Below are 27,342 nucleotides of genomic sequence, written 5' to 3' on the forward strand. Positions count from 1 at the left end.
GGGTGTGACATGGGTTTATTTTGTGGTGTGTTTATGTATGGGGGTTTTTCGTAGGTTTTGGGATTGTGGCTTAGTGGGGTTTTCTAGCAGAGTCTATGGTTGCCTGAGGCGGTTCTCAATCAGAGGCAGGTGATTATCGTTGTCTCTCAGCCATATTCTTTGAGTGTTTCGTGGGTGATTGTTCCTGTCTCTGTGTTTGTTGTTCACCAGATAGGCTGTATAGGTTTTCACGTTCCGTATCTTGTTTTTGTATTATCGTGTTTATTAAACATGTATCTAAATTACCATGCTGCATTTTGGTCCGACTCTCATTCGACGGAAGAAAACCGTAACACAAGGCGCTACAAGTCCCTACACCATGGCAACCCTGCCTCCCTACCAGCTATGGGTATTGATCATGTTCCGGCCTCAATTAGAAAAGGGGACCATCTTTTAAACAGCTAAGCCAAAGGGAAAGTTTGGGGATTTACAAACTACAGGGCACTAAGTAGCCTGGTTTAAATGAAGATATGGATTTACAAACTACAGGGCACTAAGTACCCTGGTTTAAATGAAGATATGAATTTCTCACCTTTCCTGTAGTGTTGTGATAGGTCCATTTGCTGTCATCTAGTGGACATTTTTGCTCTATTCCCCTCAGCTATGTTTAGACTTGTACATGTTTGCTGTGCTTTAGGGTACTATGTTATAGATGGCTCTCTGATTCTTGGCACTTTGCCCAGTTATATTAATGGTTGGAACTACCTTTCTAGGGGTTCTGATGCTTCGAGCTTGGAGTTGCATTTTTTATAACATATTTACAGTATTTAACTTTTTAATGTGTATAATATTGCTTACTAGGTGTTGTCAAATGAATGCTGTAGCCACTCTCTCTTCAAATCAGGGATGATTGGAAAAAGCTGTTCAAAAGAGGACATTGTATTGTCATTTCTTTGTACTCCCTGACGAAGGCCATGCAACCGAAACGCGTCAGAGTTTTAAAACTTTGTTTCCATTGAACATGCCATACAAATAAAGACATTTTAATTAATTATATGAAGTGCCTTGGTCCTCCTTTCTTTTTGATGACCAATTTACCCCTTTTACCAAAGAGCACCTTCTGTCTACCAAAATCTACTATTGTGTACCTTAACAGCATTTCCCTTCCTCCTTTTTCTACATTTCATCAAGGCTTTACATTTAACCTTCCTGTTCCAATAAAACGTGTTATTCTAATCTCCCTAATGGAAATTGTTCTGCGCAGCCGACCCTGTGCTGTAAAGGCTAACGTGAACTGCTTCAAAGGGTGCTTCTGTGACGAGTCTTGTCAGACTCGAAATGACTGCTGTCCCAACTATGCAGATACCTGCACAGAAGGTCAGAACCCTTGATACCTATTTTTGAAATCATTGATTACAGTTACAGTGTACATTACGTGATTGATAGTATTTTGTTTTATACCTATCTTGGGCAACACCAAAAACGGCAAGTTTCAATGTCAAGTGTCTTAAAATCACAGGACACCAACATCAAAGTGGGGGTGGATGAAATAGAAAACAATGTCTGACATTAACTCAAAGAATGTCATACCAACTCAGTGGCCTTGGGATTAGAGTGCCCACCCTGCGATTGAAAGGTTGGAAACCGGGTTTGATAATCGACCAAATCATACTAAAGACTGTAAAAACGGGACCTGATGCTTGACACTCAACATTAAGGAGATTGGATGTAAGGCCCTGTGATAGACTAGCATCCAGTCTAGGTGGTGTATTTGTACATCAAGAGGCCTCACTCTACAGAAACAGGTGATAGGCTCATGATCCTCTGCGCTTTTCCAGTTCGCTCGTGCAAAGCTACATATGTCATATCTTTTAGATATTCAGACTTTGATTGGTAGTTTGAAGGTATCCATTCTTGCTCCATCCCATTCAACTGACCTTTGCCTTGATGACAGCTTTGCACACTCTTGTCATTATCTCAACCAGCTTCAACTGGAATGCTTTTCCAACAGTTTTGAAGGAGTTCCCACATATGCTGAGCACTTCTAGGCCTGATTGAAGGCCTGATTGACACAATCTCCCCTGAACAGCTGATGTTGAGATGTGTCTGTTACTTGAACTCTATGAAGCATTTATTTGGGCTGCAATTTCTGAGGCTGGTAACTCTAATGAACTTATCCTCTGCAGCAGAGGTAACTCTGGTTCTTGAAATATTGTGGATTGACTGACCTCCATGTCTTAAAGTAATGATGGACTGTTGTTTCTCTTTGCTTATTTGATCTGTTCTTGCCATAATATGGACTTTGTATTTGACCAAATAGGGCTATCTTCTATATACCACCCTTACCTTGTCACAACACAACTGATTGGCTCAAATGCATTAAGAAGGAAAGAAATTCCACAAATTAACTTTTAAGAAGGCTCACCTTTTAATTAAAATGCATTCCAGGTGACTACCTCATGAAGCTGGTTGAGAGAATGCCAAGAGTGTGCAAAGCTGTCATCAAATCAAAGGGTGGCTACTTTGAAGAATCTCAAATATAAAATATATTTGGATTTGTTTAACACTTTTTTGGTTACTACATGATTTCATATGTGTTATTTCATAGTTTTGATGTCTTCACTATTATTCTACAATGTAGAAAATAGTACAAACAAAGAAAAACACTTGAATGAGTAGGTGTGTCTAAACTTTTGACTGGTACTGTATATCTGGGTTGAAGTGTACTATGTGGGAGAACAATATGTTCATGTTGTACAGCCGTCTGTGGACGAGATGTGTATCTTTAATGTGATTTCTCAAATAAATTGTCAGAATTTTAGGATTAAACATTGAACATTATATACTATAAATCATATAATAGTGTTCATCCCTGAACAACAAGAAGCTGCCAGCAGAGGTCCTAGTAACACAGTGTTACATTGCATGATGCCCCGCTCCTGTCGAGAACACAACCACCTTTATTGATCTGGATAGCTTCCTCAATCTTACCAGCAGGTGACTCCAGTCCCCTATACAGTAGTGGACATTTTTCGTATGCCTAAAAATTGCCTTTTGTCTCAAAATCCTGAAACTCTAAGACACCACCTAATTTGCCTTTGGATCCAGGGATATTTCTGTTGTGTTTATCCCAGCTCACAGTGTTTGTCACATAAGCTCATTGTGCCACAAAATGGGCCTATATTGAGAAACACCTCATGCATTTAAACTAGTTAATATCACTGATCACATTACGCACTCAATGTATTTGTCTCTCATGAAGGAATATAAGGATCCAGTCATGGATTACCACCTACTATCCTAATTCCTAATGGTTACAATCCTCCTTCCCCTCCTCATTAAAATGGATTAGATAGTAATATTGTTATTATATTGCAATAATGTGGATTAAGCTTTTAGTGATGAAGACACTGTTACCATATTGAAAAAAACACAGGACTAAGGGAAAGGATAGTCCAGGGTTTCCCTAACTCTGGTTTTTGCCCTAGCACTACACAGCTAATTCAAATAATCAACGAATCATCAGTCTTTGATCATTTCAATCAGCTGTTTAGTGTTAGGGCAACAACAACAAAAAAACGTGCACCCCACGGGGTCCCGAGGACCGAGTTTGAGAAACGCTGTAAGCCTGCGCGCGTTTGTATGTTATTTAGAAACAAGGCATAGAAAGTGGTATCCAAGCTATTTATTTGATAGGAACGTCTGGAATAGATCACAGAAAACAAAAGGCAAGAAGGAAACAAAGCAAGTGTTAACAATTCAACTGTAACGCTGTTAAGTGATCCATTTGAGAGAGAAAGGGAGGGGCTAGAGACGAGGAACGTAGTGAATTGGATGACACCGTACGAGCGCAAGAAGGTTGACAAGATAACATAGGATGAAAAAGGAGAAATCCTGATTCATCAAAATAATTTTTCATTTTTTGGAATACAAGTCTGTCGGCTTGAAGCTTCTATTTTGGAGTGTGGCCGTATACTGTAGCCTTCACGTATCGGTTATTATTCTTTAGCCTATTTATTTGCGGGGCCCTGTGCCATAATAATGGCTCGACAGTGGCCTTGGACAATGTGTTCAAAACGTCGGATGTGTCTTTTACCGAGGAGATCCCGTTAGAATATGATTTTAATCTACCAATATATACGATATATATGTGATTCCCATCAAAATAATAACGCGCTCTTCCGTGCGGATCCATTCGACATCTGGGCGATTGTAATTGTATAGCGCATCTCTACATCCTCATCTGGTATGTGCCCACCGATGGTGCCTCTTTTTCTTTAAAAAACGGTGATATATTGTGGACTGGGCAGTGTGTATTCTAATGTTTAGTCGTTTTTATCACAGTGTAGGTTGTATCAGATATTGATTTAATGTGGTAGTGTATTGTTGTAGGCTAAATTATCAGCCTATGAGTAATTATGATATAACAACGCATGACTATTATTCATTAGATATTATTACTTATTAGCAGTAGGCCTAGTAACAACATTATTAGTGTTCATATTATCATAAATTAGTTGTAAGTGGTGGTTGTGTAGCCATCTGTCTAGGCCTAGATATAAATAATGATCATCTGCTGAATATTTGCTATGATTCATTTTTGGCATATTCTCATCCTCTGACTTATTGCAGTTACAATGGGCTACAACCCCCAAAAGGCCTCTCATATGCAATCAGTGCTATGAAGTCAGGAGCATCAGATCTTCGAGGCATGACCATGATAGGCTTCTTTTACAAAACATATCAATACCACCATGGATGCTGCATAGCCTATTCCCCTGGAGCTACATCACCGCTCCTCATGAATGCCTCCAGGCCCTTGCTAGATGTCAGGCTTATTAGAGGAAGATGCTCACTGCCTGGTCACTGTCTGGAGTTGACCTCATCTTCTCCAAGGAAATGTTGTGCTTATCTTTTCAACACAAGCCTGTACTTCCACAGCTGCCTGCAGCAGCAGCTTATGTTTGGAGAGCAGGCAATGGAATCTTCCTAATAAAGACTCCTCAATATTGTTTTAGCGTGCCTAATCAGTTTGTGAAAATTAAGTGACCCTTTGCTTAATTAGGCTCCTGAAGTGACACAGTTAATTTCCCTCCAATTTGTTTGTGACACATTTTTTTTACAGTCATCATCCGAAGCAACATACAAGTATAGCATGCCTTACATGTAAGATGCATAGAAAATACATTAATTGATAGAGTAGTCATTTTAAAAATACCAACTTTTATTATTGACAGTCTGGAGAAGTCAGCCCAGAAGCAACCTGGATTAATATCATAGAAAGCAACAGCCATGTAATAAACTGCCCTTTTTTCTGATCTGATTCTACGTGACACTGTATTGTGTCAGCATGTAACATGAGTGCTGACACTTGCATTTTGTTTATGCACTCGGGCAGAACATTTTGGGGCCCAGTTTTTCCGCTCAAAATGCGTATCAGCTAATTGAGATCGTTGATTTACTTGCACGTGACGGAACACTAAATTGTAGCTGGTCCCATCAGATAACATGGCACAAGTTAGCCCTTTGCTAACCTCACTGGGTGGCAGTGATTATATCCTGGAACAAATTCTCCATCAGCCTATCAAAGATCTCAGACTTTATATCCACCAACTAATGGCATTTTTTAAAATAGGTCAACCTGGGCCACTATAGGGACATTTTAAGCTAACAAATTCAAGGATTACTTTTGTTCCATTGGTCTGTAACAAAACGTTGTCTGTAAATATTGCATTGATGCATCCTTGACTAGGCTACTAACTACTACCAGCGTTGGACAACATTTTTATACTTGACAAAATCCAAAGTTTTTGTTTATCTGTTTCACACACATCCATGTTTATTTATTTATTTTATTTTTTATTTCACCTTTATTTAACCAGGTAGGCCAGTTGCGAACAAGTTTTCATTTACAACTGCAACCTGGCCAAGATAAAGCAAAGCAGTGTGACAAAAAACAACAACACAGAGTTACACATAAACAAACGTACAGTCAATAACACAATAGAAAAGTAAAATAGAAAAATCTATGTACAGTGTGTGCAAATGTAGAAGAGTAGGGAGGTAGGCAATAAATAGGCCATAGAGGTGAAATAATTGCAATTGAGCATTAATACTGGAGTGATAGATGTGCAGACGATGATGTGCAGGTAGAGATACTGGGGTGCAAATGAACATGTGCTTTTCTGTAAAAAATAGAAATACGTTTATGTAAGTTTATCATATATCGTTAAAAAACGAAGAGCCTTATGTACTTGTCAAATAGCAGTCATGTAGGCTACTATTATCAACATCGCTTTTCGGTGGCACACATTTCGGTTGACTCGAAATCAATAGTGCCCTTTAACCATGGGTTTGAGGTCCGCCTCACATCGAGATTTTTTGTTGAGGATTCTTTTTTTTACTGCCGGTCCTTGATGCTCAATTCAGAACGCATGTGACAAAGTGGATGATTATCATTATGCATAGCCTATAAAATGTTGTAAGGCTAAATGTAAGTGTAACCACATAGCATAGGGCTAACGTGCCATTTTATCTGACTGGACCGGCTACAATTTTGCATTCTGCCACGTGCAAGAAAATCAACGATTTTAATTGGCTGATACATATTTTGAGCAGGAGAAACTGTTTGCATTTAAATGGTTGCTTATGTTCGCAAGTATGTCCCCTTTGAGTTCACAATGACATATACAAATGACCAGATTGGGATATTGTCAAAAAAATGATATATTTCTTTGTTACTTTAACCAGTTTTACCCTGCCCTCTCTAAACCAATGTCCCAACACCATTCCACCAGTACCCCCAACAGTACCAATTTTTATTGAAGCCCCGGACAAACACACCTGATTCAACTTATCATCAAGCCCTATATGAGTCGAATCAGGTGTGTTTGTCTGAGGCTTTAACAAAAATGTGTACTGTTAGAGATACTGGAGGACTGGAGTTGGGAAACACTGCTTAAACTTCCATTTCTCTTTCCTCAAGTTGTCTGTCTCTCTTTCTAGGATCTCTGTCCTATTGGTGCGATGGCCTTCTCTCTTCTGGCTATCCTGATATTATCTCTCCATGCTCTCCCATCCATTGGCTGTCCAGTGGGATGTCGCTGCTACAGCCTGACTGTGGAGTGTGGCTCTACGGGCCTCCGGGACATCCCCTCACACGTCCCAGCTTCTACACAGGTTAGCATTGACTCAATATGTCTGCATGTCTGTTTCCCAGATACCACCCACCACACAATATAGCCATGCTTGAATCATCCATACACTCACTCAGGCGTACCTACTCTTGTTAGCGTTTACATATGGAGTTATGCTTATTGTTAATTATGCCCATCTATTCCAATTAGACCATCTTCCTTCAGGACAATGCTATCGGGCAGATCCGTCTGTCAGACCTCTCCCAGCTGGGCCGTCTGCACTACCTGTATCTGCAGAACAACAGTATCTCAGCACTGGAGCCCGGGGCCTTCCAGAGCCAGGGTCAGCTTCTGGAGCTGGCCCTCAACGGGAACCGCATCCACCTGGTCACAGCAGACATGTTCAGGGGCCTGGAGCACCTCCGCATCCTCTACCTGGCAGGAAATGACATCACTCGCCTACAGGACTATACCTTCAGAGGCCTACAGGTCAGTCCCCTTATTATCAGTAACTCAGTTAATGTTTTGTCAAACCAATGCTAGTGTTCCCCTCCTCCCTTGTAAACAGACTGTTTGTCCTGATAATCATCTAGAGTTCCACCACAACAATCAACGCTTCAACTTAAACCACTTCCTCTACATAATATCACTATTCATTCCTAATAATGATTACAATCCCTGCTTCCATTAGCGTCTTCAAGAGCTTCACCTGCAGCAGAATAGCATTGAGATTCTGGGAGACCAAGCTCTAGTTGGTCTGTCCTCTCTGGCCCTGCTTGACCTCAGCCGGAATAACCTGCACACCATCGGCCCTGCCACCCTGCGGCCCCTCGTCAGCCTGCAGGTGCTGCGTGTCACAGGTGAGGGCCAAAGGACAGGATTTGGGGTAGGGCTTTGGGACCAAAAAAGAAGCCTACAGTAAATATATTGACCTTGTTCTTCAAATAGAATGACCTCTTTCAAATGATTTGTCTTAATTGTCTCAATGTTGTGTTGCATCCTTTCCATTCCCCTTTGTTGACATTGCCACACCCCCCCGTCAAATTATAATTTCCTACTGTAGACAATCCTTGGCGTTGCGACTGTGCCCTGCACTGGCTGCGCAGCTGGATCGATGAGGAGGGCCAGCGCCTGCTGAGCTCGGCCGAGCGGCGCCTTGTCTGTTCTGAGCCACCCCGCCTCTCCCACCTCAGCCTGGTGGAGGTGCCTCTTAACAGCCTGGTGTGCATCCCCCCTCTGGTTCAGCTGGAACCCCGCCGCCTGGCCGTGCGCCTGGGGGAGAGCATGCGCGTCTCCTGCCATGCATCTGGTTACCCCCGGCCGCAGGTCACCTGGAGGAAGGCTTCCCAGGGTAAGGTGCAGCTCTCCCCCCGGGGGCTGGTGCAGGACCTGGGCGGTGTAGGGACTGTGGGGGCTGAGGATGCAATACATCCAGCTGCAGGACGGGTGAGACTCCAGAAGGAGGATGGGGAGCGCTTCGATCCAGACACTGGCAGTGGGATGCTGTTCCTTAGCAACGTGACAGTGGCTCACGCCGGGCTGTATGAGTGCGAAGCCTGGAACGCTGGAGGGGTGGCCCGTGTGACCTTTCAGCTCGCAATCAACTCTTCGTCCTCGTCCAGTTGGTCCCCTGCCTCCTACGCTCCTTCCTGGCCTCGTCTGCGCTCCAATCGGCCGACGTCGTCAGATGTGAGTCGAGAGCCCTTGTACGCCCTTGGCAGCATGGCCTTCAGCGCACTGGGAGCTGCTACTCAGACTGCCATCGCCATAGGGATCTCCCTGCTGGCCCTCACAGCTCTTCTCCTGGTGGCCATGATCTACAGCCGACAACGCCATCGGCAGAAGGAGACAGAGGACAAGGAGGAAAGCATCCTGTATGTCAATGATTACTCAGACGGACCAACAACCTTTGCCCAGCTGGAGGAGTATCGGGATGAGCGCGGGCACGAGATGTATGTTCTGAACCGGGCTAAACCCGTCCTCCCACCTTCCACCACAGCCACTACCACCACTCTAGGGTACCAACAGCAGGAAGCACTGTCTCCCACAAAGCCCCAGATAGAGCCGGATATACGGACAATGAGAAGGATGGCAGGGGAGGGCGGGGAGGCAGAGCCGGTGACAGCCGAGTCGGAGGGCTTGTTTCTGAATCACACAGGCTTGTTCCTCGACTCACAAATTGCATATGAGATCCACTGCTGAAGGCCCCTAGGACGACATTCACAATGAGCTAGTCCAGAGTGCTTAATGTCACTTGGTGACCAAACCTCCAGACTGCAATGAGGGTTCAGATGAATCATAAATCCTGATTGCTCTTGCTCCAGAGTGACAAGTTTGAGCAGCAGTACGACATAAAGACATGGCAGGAGACATGCCTCCCTCAACCAAAACCCCCACTGTACTATACCTTACTGTGATATGAGAAAATTAGTCCTTTGTCCAGCTTGAACATATACTGTAGCTACTATAGTAAGTATGGAGAACCATTTCAATGGACTGAGTAATGTTTGGTGGAGAGACCCTTATTGTGACACTTCTGCTGTTTATAAAAAGTAAACTGAAATAGGGGCCTAAACAGGCTCACCTGGTTGGACTCTGAGATGTTTAGAAATGTAAGAGGAAGGTGTATCATAAGGCTATAAGAAAGGAGTACTTTGTGGCAGAATACTGCTGACCAACCCGGATCCCTCCATCCTACAACAAGTTACTTCCAAAGATTGCGTCAATCAAACAACGGTATACAGTCAGTAAAACAGGCTCTCTCCCCTTCAGGTTCAGTTCATTTCATTATGTTGGTGACTATATGCACACATGCATGAATTGAAGATAAGGAGATGTATTACATTTGCAGGCAGTACCATAAATCAGTCATCTCCTTTAACTTTAAAATAATAATTTTTGAAATATATGAAAGTACTGTAGGGCTTAGCTTTATGGGAATATTTTTGTCGCTTGTACCTCAACATTTTTTTGTTTACCAAACAAGGTAAACCTAATGTGATTCAATGTGTGTGTTTTTCTCATGATAAAGTGTTTCAATAGCCTTTAGCTTACTGTGTTTGCAGTATACCTCAGCATATGTATTGGTTTCAATGGAATCTGGTAAAATGTCTGTGGTCCAGCACAAGATTACAGTAGGTTTTGGTGTGTGACATATGCTGCATACATATTTGCAGTGCATTGCTGTATGGCACTCAGTTGGGACTATTTTCTGAAATTCCACCAGGAACTACCAAATCCACAACAATATTAGCCTTCATTAAAACTGTGTTTTTGCCATTCAGATGTTGAAAAGTATTTGTTTGAAAGTGGAAGTACAGTGGACCCCAGCGCAAGCTTCACCCAACAGCTGTAGGCTACAGGGAAAGAGTCTGGTAATCCCATTGGATGCTGGACATTGGTGTGTTTGAGGCGGAACAGTGATAAAAGCAATACAGTCTAGAATTAAAACACTGTATTGTCCTACCCAGATTGTCACTGTAAAACTGCATTTCAAGCTTTTAATTTAATTTCAGATATTTTTAATACTTTTATTTGAAAATGATTTATTTGTGGTTTGTATTGACATACAGTTGAAGTCGGAGGTTTACATACACAGGTTGGAGTCATTAAAACTTGTTTTTCAACCACTCCACAAATTTCTTGTTAACAAACTATAGTTTTGGGAAGTCTGTGAGGACATCTACTTTGTGCATGACACAAGTAATTTTTCCAACAATTGTTTACAGACAGATTATTTCACTTCTAATTCACTGTATCAGAATTTCAGTGCGTCAGAAGTTTACATACACTAAGTTGACTGTGCCTTTAAACAGCTTGGACAATTCCAGAAAATGATGTCATGGCTTTAGAAACTTCTGATAGGCTAATTGACATCATTCGAGTCAATTGGAGGTGTAACTGTGGATATATTGCAAGGCCTACCTTCGAAACTCAGTGCCTCTTGACATCATGGGAAAATCAAAAGAAATCAGAAAAAAACTGTAGACCTCCACAAGTCTGGTTCATCCTTGGGAGCAATTTCCAAACACCTGAAGGTACCACATTAATCTGTACAAACAATAGTACGCAAGTATAAACACCATGGGACCACGCAGCCATCATACCTCTCAGGAAGGAGACGCATTTTGTCTCCTAGAGATAAACGTACTTTGGTGCAAAAAGTGAAAATCAATCCCAGAACAACAGCAAAGGACCTTGTGAAGATGCTGGAGGAAACAGGTACAAAAGTATTTATATCCACAGTAAAACGAGTCCTATATCGACATAACCTGAAAGACCACTCAGCAAGGAAGAAGCCACTGCTCCAAAACCGCCATAAAAAAGCCAGACTATGGTTTGCAACTGCACATGGGGACAAAGATCGTACTTTTTGGAGAAATGTCCTCTGGTCCGATGAAACAAAAATAGAACTGTTTGGCCATAATGAACATCATTATGTTCGGAGGAAAAAGGGGGAGGCTTGCAAGCCGAAGAACACCATCCCAACTGTGAAGCACGGGGGTGGCAGCATCATGTTGTGGGGTTGCTTTGCTGCAGGAGCGACTGGTGCACTTCACAAAATAGATGGCATCATGAGGCAGGACAATTATGTGGATATATTGAAGCAACATCTCAAGACATCAGTCAGGAAGTTAAAGCTTGGTCGCAATTGGGTCTTCCAAATGGACAATGACCCCAAGCATACTTCCAAAGTTGTGGCAAAATGGCTTAAGGACAACAAAGTCAAGGTATTGGAGTGGCCATCACAAAGCCCTGACCTCAATCCTATAGAAAATGTGTTGGCAGAACTGAAAAAGCACGTGCGAGCAAGGAGGCCTACAAACCTGACTCAGTTACACCAGCTCTGTCAGGAGGAATGGGCAGAAATTCACCCAACTTATTGTGGGTAGCTTGTGGAAGGCTACCCAAAGCATTTGACCCAAGTTAAACAATTTAAAGGCAATGCTACTAATTGAGTGTATGTAAACTTCTGACCCACTGGGAATGTGATGCAAGAAATAAAAGCTGAAACAAATCATTCTCTCTACTATTATTCTGAAATGTCACATTCTTAAAATAAAGTGGTGATCCTAACTGACCTAAGACAGGGAATTTAAATGACAGGGAATTTAAATGTCAGGAAATGTGAAAAACTGAGTTTAAATGTATTTGGCTAAGGTGTATGTTAACTTCCGACTTCAATCGTATGTTCTATTCCATGTCCAAATAAATACGGTTACTGTTGTCTCTCTCTCTCTCTGTTGCCGTTTCAGATGAAACTATATTTCTACTAAATTGGTAATTTGTGCAAAATTATCCATATATTATCCATGTATTGAATTAAACCAATGCATGGAAATAATGGAGGCCCAAAGCGTGTCATGAAATTATATAAATTAGACACAGTTGCATGAAAGCTGGTTTTGATGTCAATGCAAGAATACAAAAATGAAGTGTTTTTCTGCAGTGTGGGTTTGATTGATCTGCCCCACACTGAATAGCAACTTAACAGAAAGTAAGCATGGTCCAGTAAAAACACCTGTATGCCAGAAGTGCACAGAGAAAAAGAGGAAAAGGCTACCAATGGCAGCGTTTATTAGGCTGTGTTTACATAGCCAGCCCAATTCTGATATTTTTTTCACTTATTGTTTTTTTGACCAATCATATCAGATCTTTTCACATCAGATCTTTTTCAGATCTGGATTGGTCAAAAGACCAATTAGTGAAAATAATATCAGAGTTAGGCTGCCAGTGTAAACTCAGCCCTAGATGTTTGGATTTCATCAAGGGACGTGTTTGATTCAGATAGATTTATAGGGCCAACGCAAAGCACGCCACCAGCAGTGAGGAGAGGCAAGGAGATGTGCACATGGACTCAGGTATAGTGCTATTAAAGGGCATTGAATATGATTCTGTCAATATTACGATATGCCTATCGTCTTTTGCAACGGATACACTGGAATCCCGTGGAACACTAACCTTGTTTTTGTAGTTCTGAATTGTGCATTATTGGCTGTCTGGGTGTGGCTTGAGTGTTCATCTGAAATCATTATTAAATTTGAGTAATTGCTGTTTTAATAGTCCTGCTGATTATTCAGGAGAGGAGTTCCCTCAGAATTGAATAGAACACCCACACCATTTAAGAGAGGTAGGCATTTGTAGGCCTACTGTTGCTCTGAATTGGATTGTTTATACTAAATGTCAGAATATAAAGACTTGGGCTCATTTTCAACTGGACATGTTGAGTCAAAGTTTAATTTCCTTGCTTTCAGGCATGTCTGAAGCTGAAAGAGCTCTATGATAGGATGACATGTAAACATTTATCAATCAGACCAGAGCACAAAGGTCAAACAAAGGTTTTTCGAAAGATCAATGAGAATGGATTCATTTTTGGAGAAGGTGATGGGTGAAAGCAATGCTTGTCTTGTCTCTTTTTCATGCAAAAAGCCACCCTTCCCAAGACCAACCACTCAGTGATGAAGAGTCATAAAGTAGGGAGGAGGCAAGGGCACAGGGAGTGTGGTGCCAGGAAAATAACCTCTCATCCAACGTCAACAAAACAAAGGAGCTGATTGTGGACTTCAGGGAAAGGCAGAGGGAGCACCCCCCTATCCACATCGACGGGACAGCAGTGAAGGTGGAAAGTTTCAAGTTCCTCGAGGTACACATCACATTGAAATGGTAAACCCACACGGACAGTTTGGTGAAGAAAGCGCAACTGTGTCTATTTAACCTCTATTCAACCAAAATAAATTTTGCTTGGCACCTAAAACCCTTACAAACTTTTACAGATGCACAATCGAGACAATCCCGTCAGGCTGTATTACAGCCTGGTATGGCAACTGCACCGTCCTCAACCGGAAGGCTCTCATGAGGGTGGTGCGGTCTGCACAACTCATCACCGGGGGAAAACTACCTAGCCCTCCATGACACCTACAGCATCTGATCACAGGAAGGCCAAAAGGATCATCAAGGACAACAACCACGCGAGCCACTGCCTGTTCACACCTCTACCATCCAGAAGGCGAGGTCAGTACAGGTGCATCAAAGCTGGGACCGAGAGATTGAAAGAACATCAGACTGCTAAACCGTAATCACTAACTCAGAGAGGCTGCTACCTACATTGAGACCCAATCACTGGCCACTTTAATAAATGGATCACTAGTCACTTTAAACAATGCCACTTTAAATAATGCAACTTTAAATCATGTTTACATATCTTTCATTACTCATATAACATGTATTTTACACCATCTATTGCACCTTGCCTATGCCGCTCGGCCATCGCTCATCCATATACTTATATGTACATATTCTCATTCACCCCTTTAGTTTTGTTTGTATTAGGTAGTTGTTGGGGAATTGTTAGATTACTTGTTAGATATTACGACACTAGAAACACAAGCATTTCACTACACTCGCATTAACATCTGCTAACCACAACCCACAATGACAAAACAGGCTACCTAAATAGGGTTCCCAATCAGAGACAACGACTAACACCTGCCTCTGATTGAGAACCATATCAGGCCAAACACAGAAACAGACAAACTAGACATAAAACATAGAATGCCCACTCAGATCACACCCTGACCAAACAAAACCTATAAACATACAAAGCAAACTATGGTCAGGGCATGACAATTTGATTTGATTTTGATCGATAATGTCAAAAGCCACATTGAAGTCTAAAAAAACAGCCCCACAATCTTTTTAGCATCAGTTTGTTGAATGTCTCCTATAAGCGTGCTGAAAATGTGTTTACTGTAAAATAGAATTGTATCTGGTCAAATACAATTTTTTTCAAAACTTTACTAAGGGTTACAGGCTGATTAGTTGGCTATTTGAGCTATTAAAAGGGGGTTTGATATTCTTAGGTAGAGGAATGATGCATGTGCATGGGCACAAACTTTCTAGTAGGCTTAAATTGAAGATATGGCAAATAGGAGTGACAATATCGTTCGCTATTATCCTCAGTAATTTTCCATCCATGTTGTCAGATCCCGGTGGCTTGTTATTGTTGATAGACAACAATAATTTTTTCACCTATTCCACAATCACATTACAGAATACAAAATTACAACACTTGTCTGTCTTAATTTTGTCAAATATACTTGGATGTGTATTGTCAGCCTTTGTTGCTGGCATGTCATGCCTACAGTATTAGTGATGCACTGACATTGCATTTTTGACCAACACCGTTATCCGATATTTTCCTTGCCAAAAAAAACCCTGATGCCGATAACCGATATTTACAATTTTAGTGGCCTTTCAAGCATTCTAGCACAGTTAAATAGTTAACACACACACACATGGACACAGCGCGCTAAGGCACTGCATCTGTGCAAGAGGTGTCACTACAGTCCCTGGATCGAATCCAGGCTGTATCACATGATTGGGATGATTGTCCCAATCATGCCATGATTGGGAGTCCCATAAGGAGATGCACAATTGGCCCAGCGTCATCCGGGTTTGGTCAGGGTAGGCCGTCATTGTAAATAAGAATTTGTTCTTAACTGACTGCCTAGTTAAATAAAGGTTACACACACACACATTCTACACTGACCAAAAAGTTATTCTGTTGGCATTTCTGTATGTCCCCATTACCAGTAAAACTTAATAAAACCTATTTCTTTCACTTACTTGCTGTTCTGTTTGGTTGTTCATTTGTTCAATCGTTTCATTTTCAACTAATATTTCTATGGAACGCTGTTCGGGTCTTTGCATGTCAAAAAAGATACACGTCAAATAACACTATTTGACATGTCAAATAAGCTTCTTGACCAATCAGGACCTGAATACGACTTCACGTCACATAATAATTTAACGCATTCATTCATTTTTTTATGTAGTTATTACACATTGATTACACTATCACTCGTATTTCATATGTCACAACGATTCATTGATGATATGATGCTGGTGCTCGCGCACCTACAGTGCTGCTCATTAAAAAAGCTAGCTAACTCATGGATGCAAAACAATGTTCTTCCCAAAAATATAGTGAATCGACATCTGTTTCAATAGCTATAATTAGCTAGCTAACTATATAGCGAGGTGTCATCATCTAAAATAACCCTAATTTATAAGACAGTTCTTAGTTGATCAATGGTGGTCGGACCCATTTATGTGAAGCTAGCCACAATAAGGATTATCCACAATAGTGGAATTTGTTAGCCTTCAAAATAAAAGTATGGCATAATTCTACTATTTATATTCTTTGCATCACTGTCAATTACATACTTTTATTTTGAAGACAACCCGCAAATTCCACTATTGTGCATAATCCTTATTGTGACTAGCTTTCACAACACAACACGGTCCTGTCGAGCCTTTCTAGCCAGATGAATCTAGCTGGCTGGTTATAACGTTAACTTTTGGCAACAGGTTTAAGTAGTTGGCTAGCTATTTATTTTCATGAACTGAAGTTCAATAGGCGAACAACAAGTGGCAACCTAGCTAAGACTTACTCAAGGATTTCTAAATCAAATCAAATGTATTTATATAGCCCTTCGTACATCAGCTGATATCTCAAAGTGCTGTACAGAAACCCAGCCTAAAACCCCAAACAGCAAGCAATGCAGGTGTAGAAGCACGGTGGCTAGGAAAAACTCCCTAGAAAGGCCAAAACCTAGGAAGAAACCTAGAGAGGAACCAGTCTATGTGGGGTGGCCAGTCCTCTTCTGGCTGTGCCGGGTGGAGATTATAACAGAACATGGCCAAGATGTTCAAATGTTCATAAATGACCAGCATGGTCACATAATAATAATCTCAGGCAGAACAGTTGAAACTGGAGCAGCAGCACGGACAGGTGGAGTGGGGAAAGCAAGGAGTCATCATGTCAGGTAGTCCTGAGGCATGGTCCTAGGGCTAAGGTCCTCCGAGAGAGAGAAAGAAAGAGAGAATTAGAGAGAGCATACTTAAATTCACAAAGGACACCGGATAGGACAGGAGAAGCACTCCAGATATAACAAACTGACCCTAGCCCCCTTACACATAAAGTACTGCAGCATAAATACTGGAGGCTGAGACAGGAGGGGTCAGGAGACACTGTGGCCCCATCAAATGACAACCCCGGACAGGGCCAAACAGGAAGGATATAACCCCACCCACTTTGCCAAAGCACAGTGGGGGCCCACACATCTAGAGGGATATCTTCAACCACCAACTTACCATCCTGAGACAAGGCCGAGTATAGCCAACAAAGATCTCTGCCACGGCACAACCCAAGGGGGGGCGCCAACCTAGACAGGAAGATCACATCAGTGACTCAATCCACTCAAGTGACGCACCCCTCCTAGGGACGGTATGAAAGAGCCCTAGTAAGCCAGTGACTCAGCCCCTGTAATAGGGTTAGAGGCAGAGAATCCCAGTGGAAAGAGGGGAACCGGCCAGGTAGAGACAGCAAGGCCGGTTCGTTGCTCCAGAGCCTTTCCGATCACCTTCACACTCCTGGGCCAGACTACACTCAATCACATGACCCACTGAGGAGATGAGTCTTCAGTAAAGACTTAAAGGTTGAGACCGAGTTTGCGTCTCTCACATGGGTAGGCAGACCGTTCCATAAAAATTGAGCTCTATAGGAGAAAGCCCTGCCTCCAGCTGTTTGCTTAGAAATTCTAGGGACAATTAGCAGGCCTGCATCTTGTGACCGTAGCGTACGTGTAGGTATGTACGGCAGGACCAAATCAGAGAGATAGGTAGGAGCAAGCCCATGTAATGCTTTGTAGGTTAGCAGTAAAACCTTGAAATCAGCCCTTGCCTTGACAGGAAGCCAGTGTAGGGAGGCTAGCACTGGAGTAATAAGATCCATTTTTTGGGTTCTAGTCAGGATTCTAGCAGCCGTATTAAGCACTAACTGAAGTTTATTTAGTGCTTTATCCGGGTAGCCAGAAAGTAGAGCATTGCAGTAGTCTAACCTAGAAGTGACAAAAGCATGGATACATTTTTTTTTTGCAATGTTACGTAGATGGAAAAAAGCTGTCCTTGAAACAGTCTTGATATGTTCTTCAAAAGAGAGATCAGGGTCCAGAGTAACGCCGAGGTCCTTCACAGTTTTATTTGAGACGACTGAACAACCATTAAGATTAATTGTCAGATTCAACAGAAGATCTCTTTGTTTCTTGGGACCTAGAACAACCATCTCTGTTTTGTCCAAGTTTAAAAGTAGAAAGTTTGCAGCCATCCACTTCCTTATGTCTGAAACACATGCTTCTAGCGAGGGCAATTTTGGGGCTTCACCATGTTTCATTGAAATGTACAGCTGTGTGTCATCCGCATAGCAGTGAAATTTAACATTATATTTTCGAATAACATCCCCAAGAGGTAAAATATATAGTGAAAACAATAGTGGTCCTAAAACATTGCTAAGAATAATGAAAATGACTGCAGTTTCTACTCGTCATTGTTTTCAGGCTGGATGTATTGGTGCTAGCTAGGTATCAAGCTAAAGCTAGCTACCCCAGAAGTTGCGATTGAACAAATGATGCTTTATGACCCACGCAGTATTGTTAACTTATAATTTGTGGCCGGTGTTTGTTTGTTTGCAGACTTTTTTGTACAGCTTTGACAGTGCTACTGTATATTTTTTGACACGTAAAGACCCTAACGGCATTCCATAGTATGTATGTCGTAAAGCTAATAGCAGTGACGCTATTACTGTGTATCTCCGATAGGGCAACATCTGAAAAATACTGCAGTTGGTAGTGTATATACCGGTGCTCGACTAGTCAGCGAAAGCCAACATCACCCACGACAGAAAACAGTTGATTGTCAAGGGCAACGAATTCCATTATCTTTGCTTTAATGGATTTCGCCTTTGAGTTGTCTCGCTGAAATTTTCTTACTCTTTCAAATGACTTCTCAACTTGTTGATCCACACAGCAAACATTGTGGGCTAGGTTAGGAATATTGTGTTGCACGTGTAGCACAAGATTTTACGTGGCGTCATTATGTCATGTACCGAGAGCATCCTGGCGGGCTGTATCACCGCCTGGTACGGCAACTGCTCCGCCCACAACTGTAAGGCTCTCCAAAGGGTAGTGAGGTCTGCACAACGCATCACCGGGGACAAACTACCTGCCCTCCATGACACCTACACCACCCGATGTTACAGGAAGGCCATAAAGATCATCAAGGACAACAACCACCCGAGCCACTGCCTGTTCACCCCACTATCATCCAGAAGGCGAGGTCAGTACAGGTGCATCAAAGCTGGGACCGAGAGACTGAAAAACAGCTTCTATCTCAAGGCCATCAGACTGTTAAACAGCCTCCACTAACATTGAGTGGCTGCTGCCAACACACTGACTCAACTCCAGCCACTTTAATAATGGGAATTGATGGGAAATGATGTAAAATATATCACTAGCCACTTTAAACAATGCTACCTAATATAATGTTTACATACCCTACATTATTCATCTCATATGTATACGTATATACTGTACTCTATATCATCTACTGCATCCTTATGTAATACATGTATCACTAGCCACTTTAACTATGCCACTTTGTTTACATACTCATCTCATATGTATATACTGTACTCGATACCATCTACTGTATCTTGCCTAAGCTGCTCTGTACCATCACTCATTCATATATCTTTATGTACATATTCTTTTCCCCTTACACTGTGTATAAGACAGTATTTTTGGGGGGGGGAATTGTTAGTTAGACAAGTTATACTTGTTGGATTATTACTGCATTGTCGGAACTAGAAGCACAAGCATTTCGCTACACTCGCATTAACATCTGCTAACCATGTGTATGTGACAAATAAAATTTGAGTTGATTTGATTTACTTTATATATGTACGTATGCATGGCAGCTTTGACATCGGTTTTTAACATAAACTAGACATCAGGCCAATACTGATGTTGGCAGTTTTAGCTAATATCGTCTGATTCCGATATGTTCACCGATATATCGGGCATCCCTATACAGTAAGTTTGCTAATCTTGCCAATGAAACATGTTGTTAAAAAAAAATATCAGTCGGTTTTGTGATGAATGATTCCACCTGATTCAATGAATGATGGAGTTGGCCTTTTTTTTCTCCAAAATGTAATTTAAGTTGCTCCTAAGGTTTTTACTATCATTCTTTGTCATTTATCTTTGTTTCATAGTGTAGTTTCTTCTTTTTATTCAGTTAAGTCACATGATTTCTCAATTTGCAGGGATTTAACAGTTTTTACAGTCATTTTCTTAATGGATGCATGCTTATTAGTAACTGGAATAAGCAATTTCATAGATGTGACAAGTGTAGTGTCTGTTTGCTCCTCATTACACACCATGGACCAACAGATATTCTTTACATCAACAACATAGGAATTAATACAAAACGTATTGTATTACCTCTTATACACTATATTAGGCCCATCTTTTGGTACTTTGGTTTTCCTTAGATAGGGCTACTATATTGTGATCACTACATTCAAGACTGTTAGCACTTGGTGGTCTATAACAGCTTCGCACCAAAATGTGCATTAGGTGTGGCAGATTAACCTGTAGCCATATTACTTCAACAGTATTTAACTTGAGATCATCTCTAAGCTTTACAGGAATATGGTTCCGAATATAAACAGCAACACCTCCACCATTGGCATTTCTGTATTGTCTGTAAATGTTATAACCTTGTATTGCTACCACTGTATCAAAGGTATTATCTAAGTGAGTTTCAGATATAGGGGTGGCAGTGTAGCCTAGTGGTTAGAGCATTGGACTAGTAACCAAAAGGTTGCAAGTTCAAATCCCCAAGCTGACAAGGTACAAAATCTGTCGTTCTGCCCTTGAACAGGCAGTTAACCCACTGTTCCTAGGCCGTCATTGAAAATAAGAATTTGTTCTTAACTGACTTGCCTAGTAAAATAAAGGTTAAAAAAAAAATAGTCAGAATATGAATGTAATCTGTTACTAGCAAGTTATTCATTTCATGAACCTTGTCTCTTAAGCTACATGTGTTAATGTTGGCTATTTTGAGCACTTTTCTTGGATGCTTGCTTGTTTTTACTTCTTTACTGGGAAGCTTAGCAGAAGTAGATATTCTCATGTTATGTATGTTCGTCCAGGGTGAGCTGCAGACAGTGGACCTACTAGAGCACACTGCCTCAGTGCTAACAGCATAAATCTGGTTCAATCTGGTCTCTGCATCAGCAGAGACATTCAGGGCAGTTAGAGGGACATACAATTATCTTACTTACATTGTGTCTACCAATGCTCCTGTTACGCTTTATGAAGCGTGAGGGAAATTCCTGTCTGACCAAAAGAGACAAGACCCGCCCAGACCCTTAATGTGAGCTACTCAGGAGGAGACATCATCACCGCAAACAATTGAGGGACACAGCAAATGATTTCAGTAAGTCAATTGAAATTAATTTGTATAAAATAAAAAGTAATAGTACAACCAATAAAACGAAACATAAAAATGGAGTAGACGTGAATAACTAAAGATGTACAATATTATATAGGGATTCTGTATGGAGTTACATGTATGAAAGGAGAAAGTACTATTCCCAAATATGCTATTAAATAGAACACTAGAGTGAATATTTCAACGCCTGTATGAGTAGAACACTGGTGTAGAGGAGGAATGTGTGATGTAAAACTCAATGCACAAAGTATAATGGGTTACTAGAGATAAAGTAACATAATATTGAGTATAATGGGTTACTCGAGATATGAAGTAACATATATTTTTTAATTATTATACAACATGCACACTCACACTTAGAAGTATGTAAGTGTTGTAAAAAGTGATTTAAGAAATGTTGAGTGGTCCCTTTATGGATCATTTCATAAAGATTAAAGCATTGTACAGGAGTTGACTAACCCCTAACCAATAAAACTACAAACACTTTCCTCCACCATGGTAATATATTTTGAAATACAGTGCCTTCGGAAAGTATTCAAACCCCTTGATTCTTTCCACATTTTGTTAGGTTACAGCTTTATTTATTTTTTTCTCAATCTACACACAATATCCCATAACGACAAAGCAAAAACAGGATTTTAGATTTTTTTGCTAATTTATAAAAAAATAAAAAACTGAAATAACATTTAAGTAAGTATTCAGAGCCTTTACTCAGTACTTTGTTGAACCACCTTTGGCAGCTATTACAGCCTCGATTCTTCTTGGGTATGACGCTACAAGCTTGACACGCCTGTATTTGGAAAGTTTCTTCCATTCTTCTCTGCAGATCCTCTCAAGCTCTGTCAGGATGGATGGGGAGCGTTGCTGCACAGCTATTTTCAGGTCTCTCCAGAGATGTTCGATCGGGTTTAAGTCCGCGCTCTGGCTGGGCCACTCAAGGACATTCAGAGACTTGTCCCAAAGCCACTCCTGCGTTGTCTTGGCTGCATGCTTATGGTCATTGTCCTATTGGAAGGTGAAATTGGTCTACACGGACAAGTTCTGGCCTGGTTTAGATCTTATCTGTCGGAAAGATATCAGTTTGTCTCTGTGAATGGTTTGTCCTCTGACAAATCAACTGTAAATTTCGGTGTTCCTCAAGGTTCCGTTTTGGGACCACTATTGTTTTCACTATATATTTTACCTCTTGGGGATGTTATTCGAAAACATAATGTTAACTTTCACTGCTATGCGGATGACACACAGCTGTACATTTCAATGAAACATGGTGAAGCCCCAAAATTGCCCTTGCTAGAAGCATGTGTTTCAGACATAAGGAAGTGGATGGCTGCAAACGTTCTACTTTTAAACTCGGACAAAACAGAGATGCTTGTTCTAGGTCCCAAGAAACAAAGAGATCTTCTGTTGAATCTGACAATTATTCTTAATGGTTGTACAGTCGTCTCAAATAAAACTGTGAAGGACCTCGGCGTTACTCTGGACCCTGATCTCTCTTTTGAAGAACATATCAAGACGATTTCAAGGACAGCTTTTTTCCATCTACGTAACATTGCAAAACTCAGAAACTTTCTGTCCAAAAATTATGCAGAAAAATTTATCCATGCTTTTGTCACTTCTAGGTTAGACTACTGCAATGCTCTACTTTCCGGCTACCCGGATAAAGCACTAAATAAACTTCAGTTAGTACTAAATACGGCTGCTCGAATTCTGACTAGAACCAAACAATTTGATCATATTACTCCAGTGCTAGCCTCTCTACACTGGCTTCCTGTCAAAGCAAGGGCTAATTTCAAGGTTTTACTGCTAACCTACAAAGCATTACATGGGCTTGCTCCTACCTATCTCTCTGATTTGGTCCTGCCGTACATACCTACACGTACGCTACGGTCACAAGACGCAGGCCTCCTAATTGTCCCTAGAATTTCTAAGCAAACAGCTGGAGGCAGGGCTTTCTCCTATAGAGCTCCATTTTTATGGAACGGTCTGCCTACCCATGTCAGAGACGCAAACTCGGTCTCAACCTTTAAGTCCTTACTGAAGACTTATCTCTTCAGTGGGTCATATGATTGAGTGTAGTCTGGCCCAGGAGTGGGAAGGTGAACGGAAAGGCTCTGGAGCAACGAACCGCCCTTGCCGTCTCTGCCTGGCCGGTTCCCCTCTTCCCACTGGGATTCTCTGCCTCTAACCCTATTACAGGGGCTGAGTCACTGGCTTACTGGGGCTCTCTCTTGCCATCCCTGGAAGGGGTGCGTCACCTGAGTGGGTTGATTCACTGATGTGGTCATCCTGTCTGGGATGGCGCCCCCCTTGGGTTGTGCCATGGCGGAGTTCTTTGTGGGCTATACTCAGCCTTGTCTCAGGATGGTAAGTTGGTGGTTGAAGATATCCCTCTAGTGGTATGGGGGCTGTGCTTTGGCAAAGTGGGTGGGGTTATATCCTTCCTGTTTGGCCCTGTCTGGGGGTGTCCTCGGATGGGGCCACAGTGTCTCCTGACCCCTCCTGTCTCAGCCTCCAGTATTTATGCTGCAGTAGTTAATGTGTCGGGGGCTAGGGTCAGTTTGTTATATCTGGAGTACCTCTCCTGTCCTATTCGGTGTCCTGTGTGAATCTAAGTGTGCGTTCTCTAATTCTCTCTTTCTCTCTCTCTCTCTCGGAGGACCTGAGCCCTAGGACCATGCCCCAGGACTACCTGACATGATGACTCCTTGCTGTCCCCAGTCCACCTGGCCGTGCTGCTGCTCCAGTTTCAACTGTTCTGCCTTATTATTATACGACCATGCTGGTCATTTATGAACATTTGAACATCTTTGCCATGTTCTGTTATAATCTCCACCCGGCACAGCCAGAAGAGGACTGGCCACCCCACATAGCCTGGTTCCTCTCTAGGTTTCTTCCTAGGTTTTGGCCTTTCTAGGGAGTTTTTCCTAGCCACCGTGCTTCTACACCTGCATTGCTTGCTGTTTGGGGTTTTAGGCTGGGTTTCTGTACAGCACTTTGAGATATCAGCTGATGTACGAAGGGCTATATAAATAAATTTGATTTGATTTGATTTTGAACCTTCGCCCAAGTCTGAGGTCCTGAGCACTCTTGAGCAGGTTTTCATCAAGGAGCTCTCTGTACTTTGCTCCGTTCATCTTTGACTCGATCCTGACATGTCTCCCAGTCGCTGCCGCTGAATAACATCCCCACAATATTATTCTGCCACCACCACGCTTTACCATAGGGATGGTGCCAGGTTTCCTCCAAAAGCCACACTTGACATTCAGGCCAAAGTTCAAACTTGGTTTCATCAGACCAGAGAATCTTGTTTCTCATGGTTCAACAGTATTTAGGTTCCTTTTGGCAAACTCCAAGCGGGCTGTCATGTGCCTTTTACTGAGGGGCTTCCGTCTACCATAAACTGGTGGAGTGCTGCAGAGATTGTTGCCCTTCTGGAAGGTTCTCCCAACCCCACAGAGGTACTCTGGAGCTCTGTCAAAGTGACCATCGGGTTCTTGTTCACCTCCCTGACCAAGGCCCTTCTGCCCTGATTGCTCAGTTTGGGCAGGTAGCCAGCTCTAGGAAGAGTCTTGGTGGTTCCAAACTTCTTCCATTTAAGAATGATGAGGCCACTGTGTTCTTGGGGACCTTCAATGTTGCAGACATTTTTGGAAACCTTCCTCACATCTGTGCCTCGACACAGTCCTGTCTCAGAGCTGAACGGACAATTCCTTTGAACTCATGGCTTGGGTTCCGCTCTGACATGCACTGTCAATTGTGGGACCTTATATAGACAGGTGTGTGCCTTTCCAAATCATGTCCATCAATTGAATTTACCACAGGTGGACTCCAATCAAGTTGTATAAACATCTCAAGGATGCACCTGAGCTCAATTTTGAGTCTCATAGCAAAGGGTCTGAATAATTATGTAAATAAGGTATTTCTGTTTTTAAAAATGTAATACATTTGCAAAAATCAAAAAAATTATAGGATATTGTGTGCAGATTTTTGAGGATTTAAAAAAATCAATTTTAGAATAAGGCTGTAATGTAACAAAATGTAGAAAAGGTCAAGGGGTCTCAATACCTACCGAAGGCACCCCATACCCTGTTAAATAGACCAACTGATTTTCTGTATTCACCTACTCAACCATTAGACACTTATTATGGACAGAGCATCATGTCATCTACAGGGGACTGATAGTCCGTGCCAGCACAGTTAATACATATTGATCCCTCCCAATCATTACATATTCATCTTAAAATGATAGACATTTAATAAGTGTGAAGTAACAAAATGAATGGTAATTGGTTTTCAGATAGCACTTTATTAATGCAATGTCTTAGTAATTTCAATACGTAAATGTTTTGCATTGGGCATTGGGACTGATATTAAATGAGGCCGCCATCTCGTGTTTGGGTCAGTGATAAGCTTCCTATGGAACAACAGATAGCCAGTACACACTGAACTCAAACAGGCCTTGGGGAAATTTGGGACAGAGGTATGAATAATTAATAAGACACGTTTTTGACAATGTATTACTCAATTCTATAGTTTGGGTAGCACCAGTGATTTAAGTAAGAATGCAATGTCATCTAAAACAATCTGTTTCCATTACGTTGAACTGTGTCCAGTTGTTTGTTTTTAATCCTACGATTTTTAGCACACACATGCCAGCATCCACACACAACCCACCTGTTAATGAATATTTGTTAGTGGTTAATACTCTGATTTATTGTGTGCTTTTTTTGGGGGGGGTTTCACAGGTCAGAAAGGATGCAACTTAAAGGGTACACAAATGACATTTTCTGAAGTTTCTATTGTCAGAGTTTTGGTTGCAAACATGTAAATTCTCTTGATAAGAAATGTAATGAAAAACCCAATGTAAACCTGATACACAAAATGTTTAAAATATCATTAAATAATGTCTGACATACAGGGAAACAAACAAACTAGGGCTGACTGACCTCTGTTCTGACTTTCTGGTGAGGTCTGATCACCCTCACTAGAAAGATGAGAGACATTTGATGAGATTTAAATGGGCTATGTAAACACTAATAATTAGAAGTTTAGAATTGATCAATTGTGCTATGTGTGATTCAAAGCACGAGAAGGACAGAGAGAGAGTGCTGCCACTGAATGAGGGACACCTGTCTCTAGTTTATTTTACCATTACCTTATGGGATACAACTAAGTTAAGATGGAGTCGTCAAGGGCTGTAATTCTAATTTTATTTGTTATTTTGATTAAAGAGGCATTGATGGTTTTTTGGATGCTTGAATCTCAATGTGAGACATGTGTCCTAAGGGGAATTACCAGTCCCCTGGGGCCCTTTGGTAAATATGCTAATTGATTTTGTTCACATGCCTGCCTATAAAAGGAATACATGTGTTGGTAGTGGTTGATAGTTACTCCAAATGGATTGAAGTTTTCCCCACCTCAAGTGATATATGTGTATTGCTGTTGTTTTGTTTGCTTTGTTTTTGTCTCGGTTCAATAACAAATCTCACCAGATTGGGTCTGCTGGATGGTGGGATTTCTCCCTAAGGATTAGCCCTCTAACTCCCTGACCCCGTAACTCTGCAGTGAGATTGTCAAGATGATAGGGATTATAAGCCAATATGGAGAAGGGTAAAAATGGTTTCAACTGTGTGTTGTTATTGACATTTGTTCTGGAAATCTGTATTAAGAATATTGGTAGTAGTAAAAATTAGTCATACAGTTAATAATTTGTATTGGATTTCCTGAATCAGAAATGCCCGAAACTAAACTGTTGTTCTGGTCTGTCCTCTCTCGAGGTTTTGGCGAAGGTGACCACAGATGGTATCTAGATGCATGGCCGGGATAATTTGGCCTAGAACAGTGTGAGCCTCAAACCCCCTCTAACCGGCTG

The 27,342-nt window shown here is 41.6% G+C and overlaps 1 protein-coding gene across 1 annotated transcript; it reads left to right on the plus strand.

Annotated features, from left to right (window-relative positions):
• Positions 1-3,681: 3,681 nt before the first annotated feature.
• On the plus strand, positions 3,682-10,741 carry LOC112250965 (leucine-rich repeat-containing protein 24-like). The gene is made up of 5 exons (XM_024421539.2): positions 3,682-4,225; positions 6,985-7,158; positions 7,326-7,604; positions 7,807-7,975; positions 8,179-10,741. Exons 2-5 carry the CDS (start codon positions 7,006-7,008, stop codon positions 9,315-9,317), a joined length of 1,740 nt encoding a protein of 579 aa, XP_024277307.1. The 5' UTR covers positions 3,682-4,225; positions 6,985-7,005; the 3' UTR covers positions 9,318-10,741.
• The last annotated feature ends 16,601 nt before the right edge of the window (positions 10,742-27,342 follow it).

Source organism: Oncorhynchus tshawytscha, linkage group LG05 (genome assembly GCF_018296145.1).
Source record: "Oncorhynchus tshawytscha isolate Ot180627B linkage group LG05, Otsh_v2.0, whole genome shotgun sequence".
NCBI lineage: Eukaryota > Metazoa > Chordata > Actinopteri > Salmoniformes > Salmonidae > Oncorhynchus > Oncorhynchus tshawytscha.

Excerpts from the sequence above, each read along its gene's own strand:
- LOC112250965 (XM_024421539.2), top strand. The coding sequence starts at position 7,006 with ATGGCCTTCTCTCTTCTGGCTATCCTGATATTATCTCTCCATGCTCTC. Across the intron at positions 7,159-7,325 it reads ACGTCCCAGCTTCTACACAG|ACCATCTTCCTTCAGGACAA; the intron begins GTTAGCATTGAC and ends TATTCCAATTAG. Across the intron at positions 7,976-8,178 it reads GCAGGTGCTGCGTGTCACAG|ACAATCCTTGGCGTTGCGAC; the intron begins GTGAGGGCCAAA and ends TTCCTACTGTAG.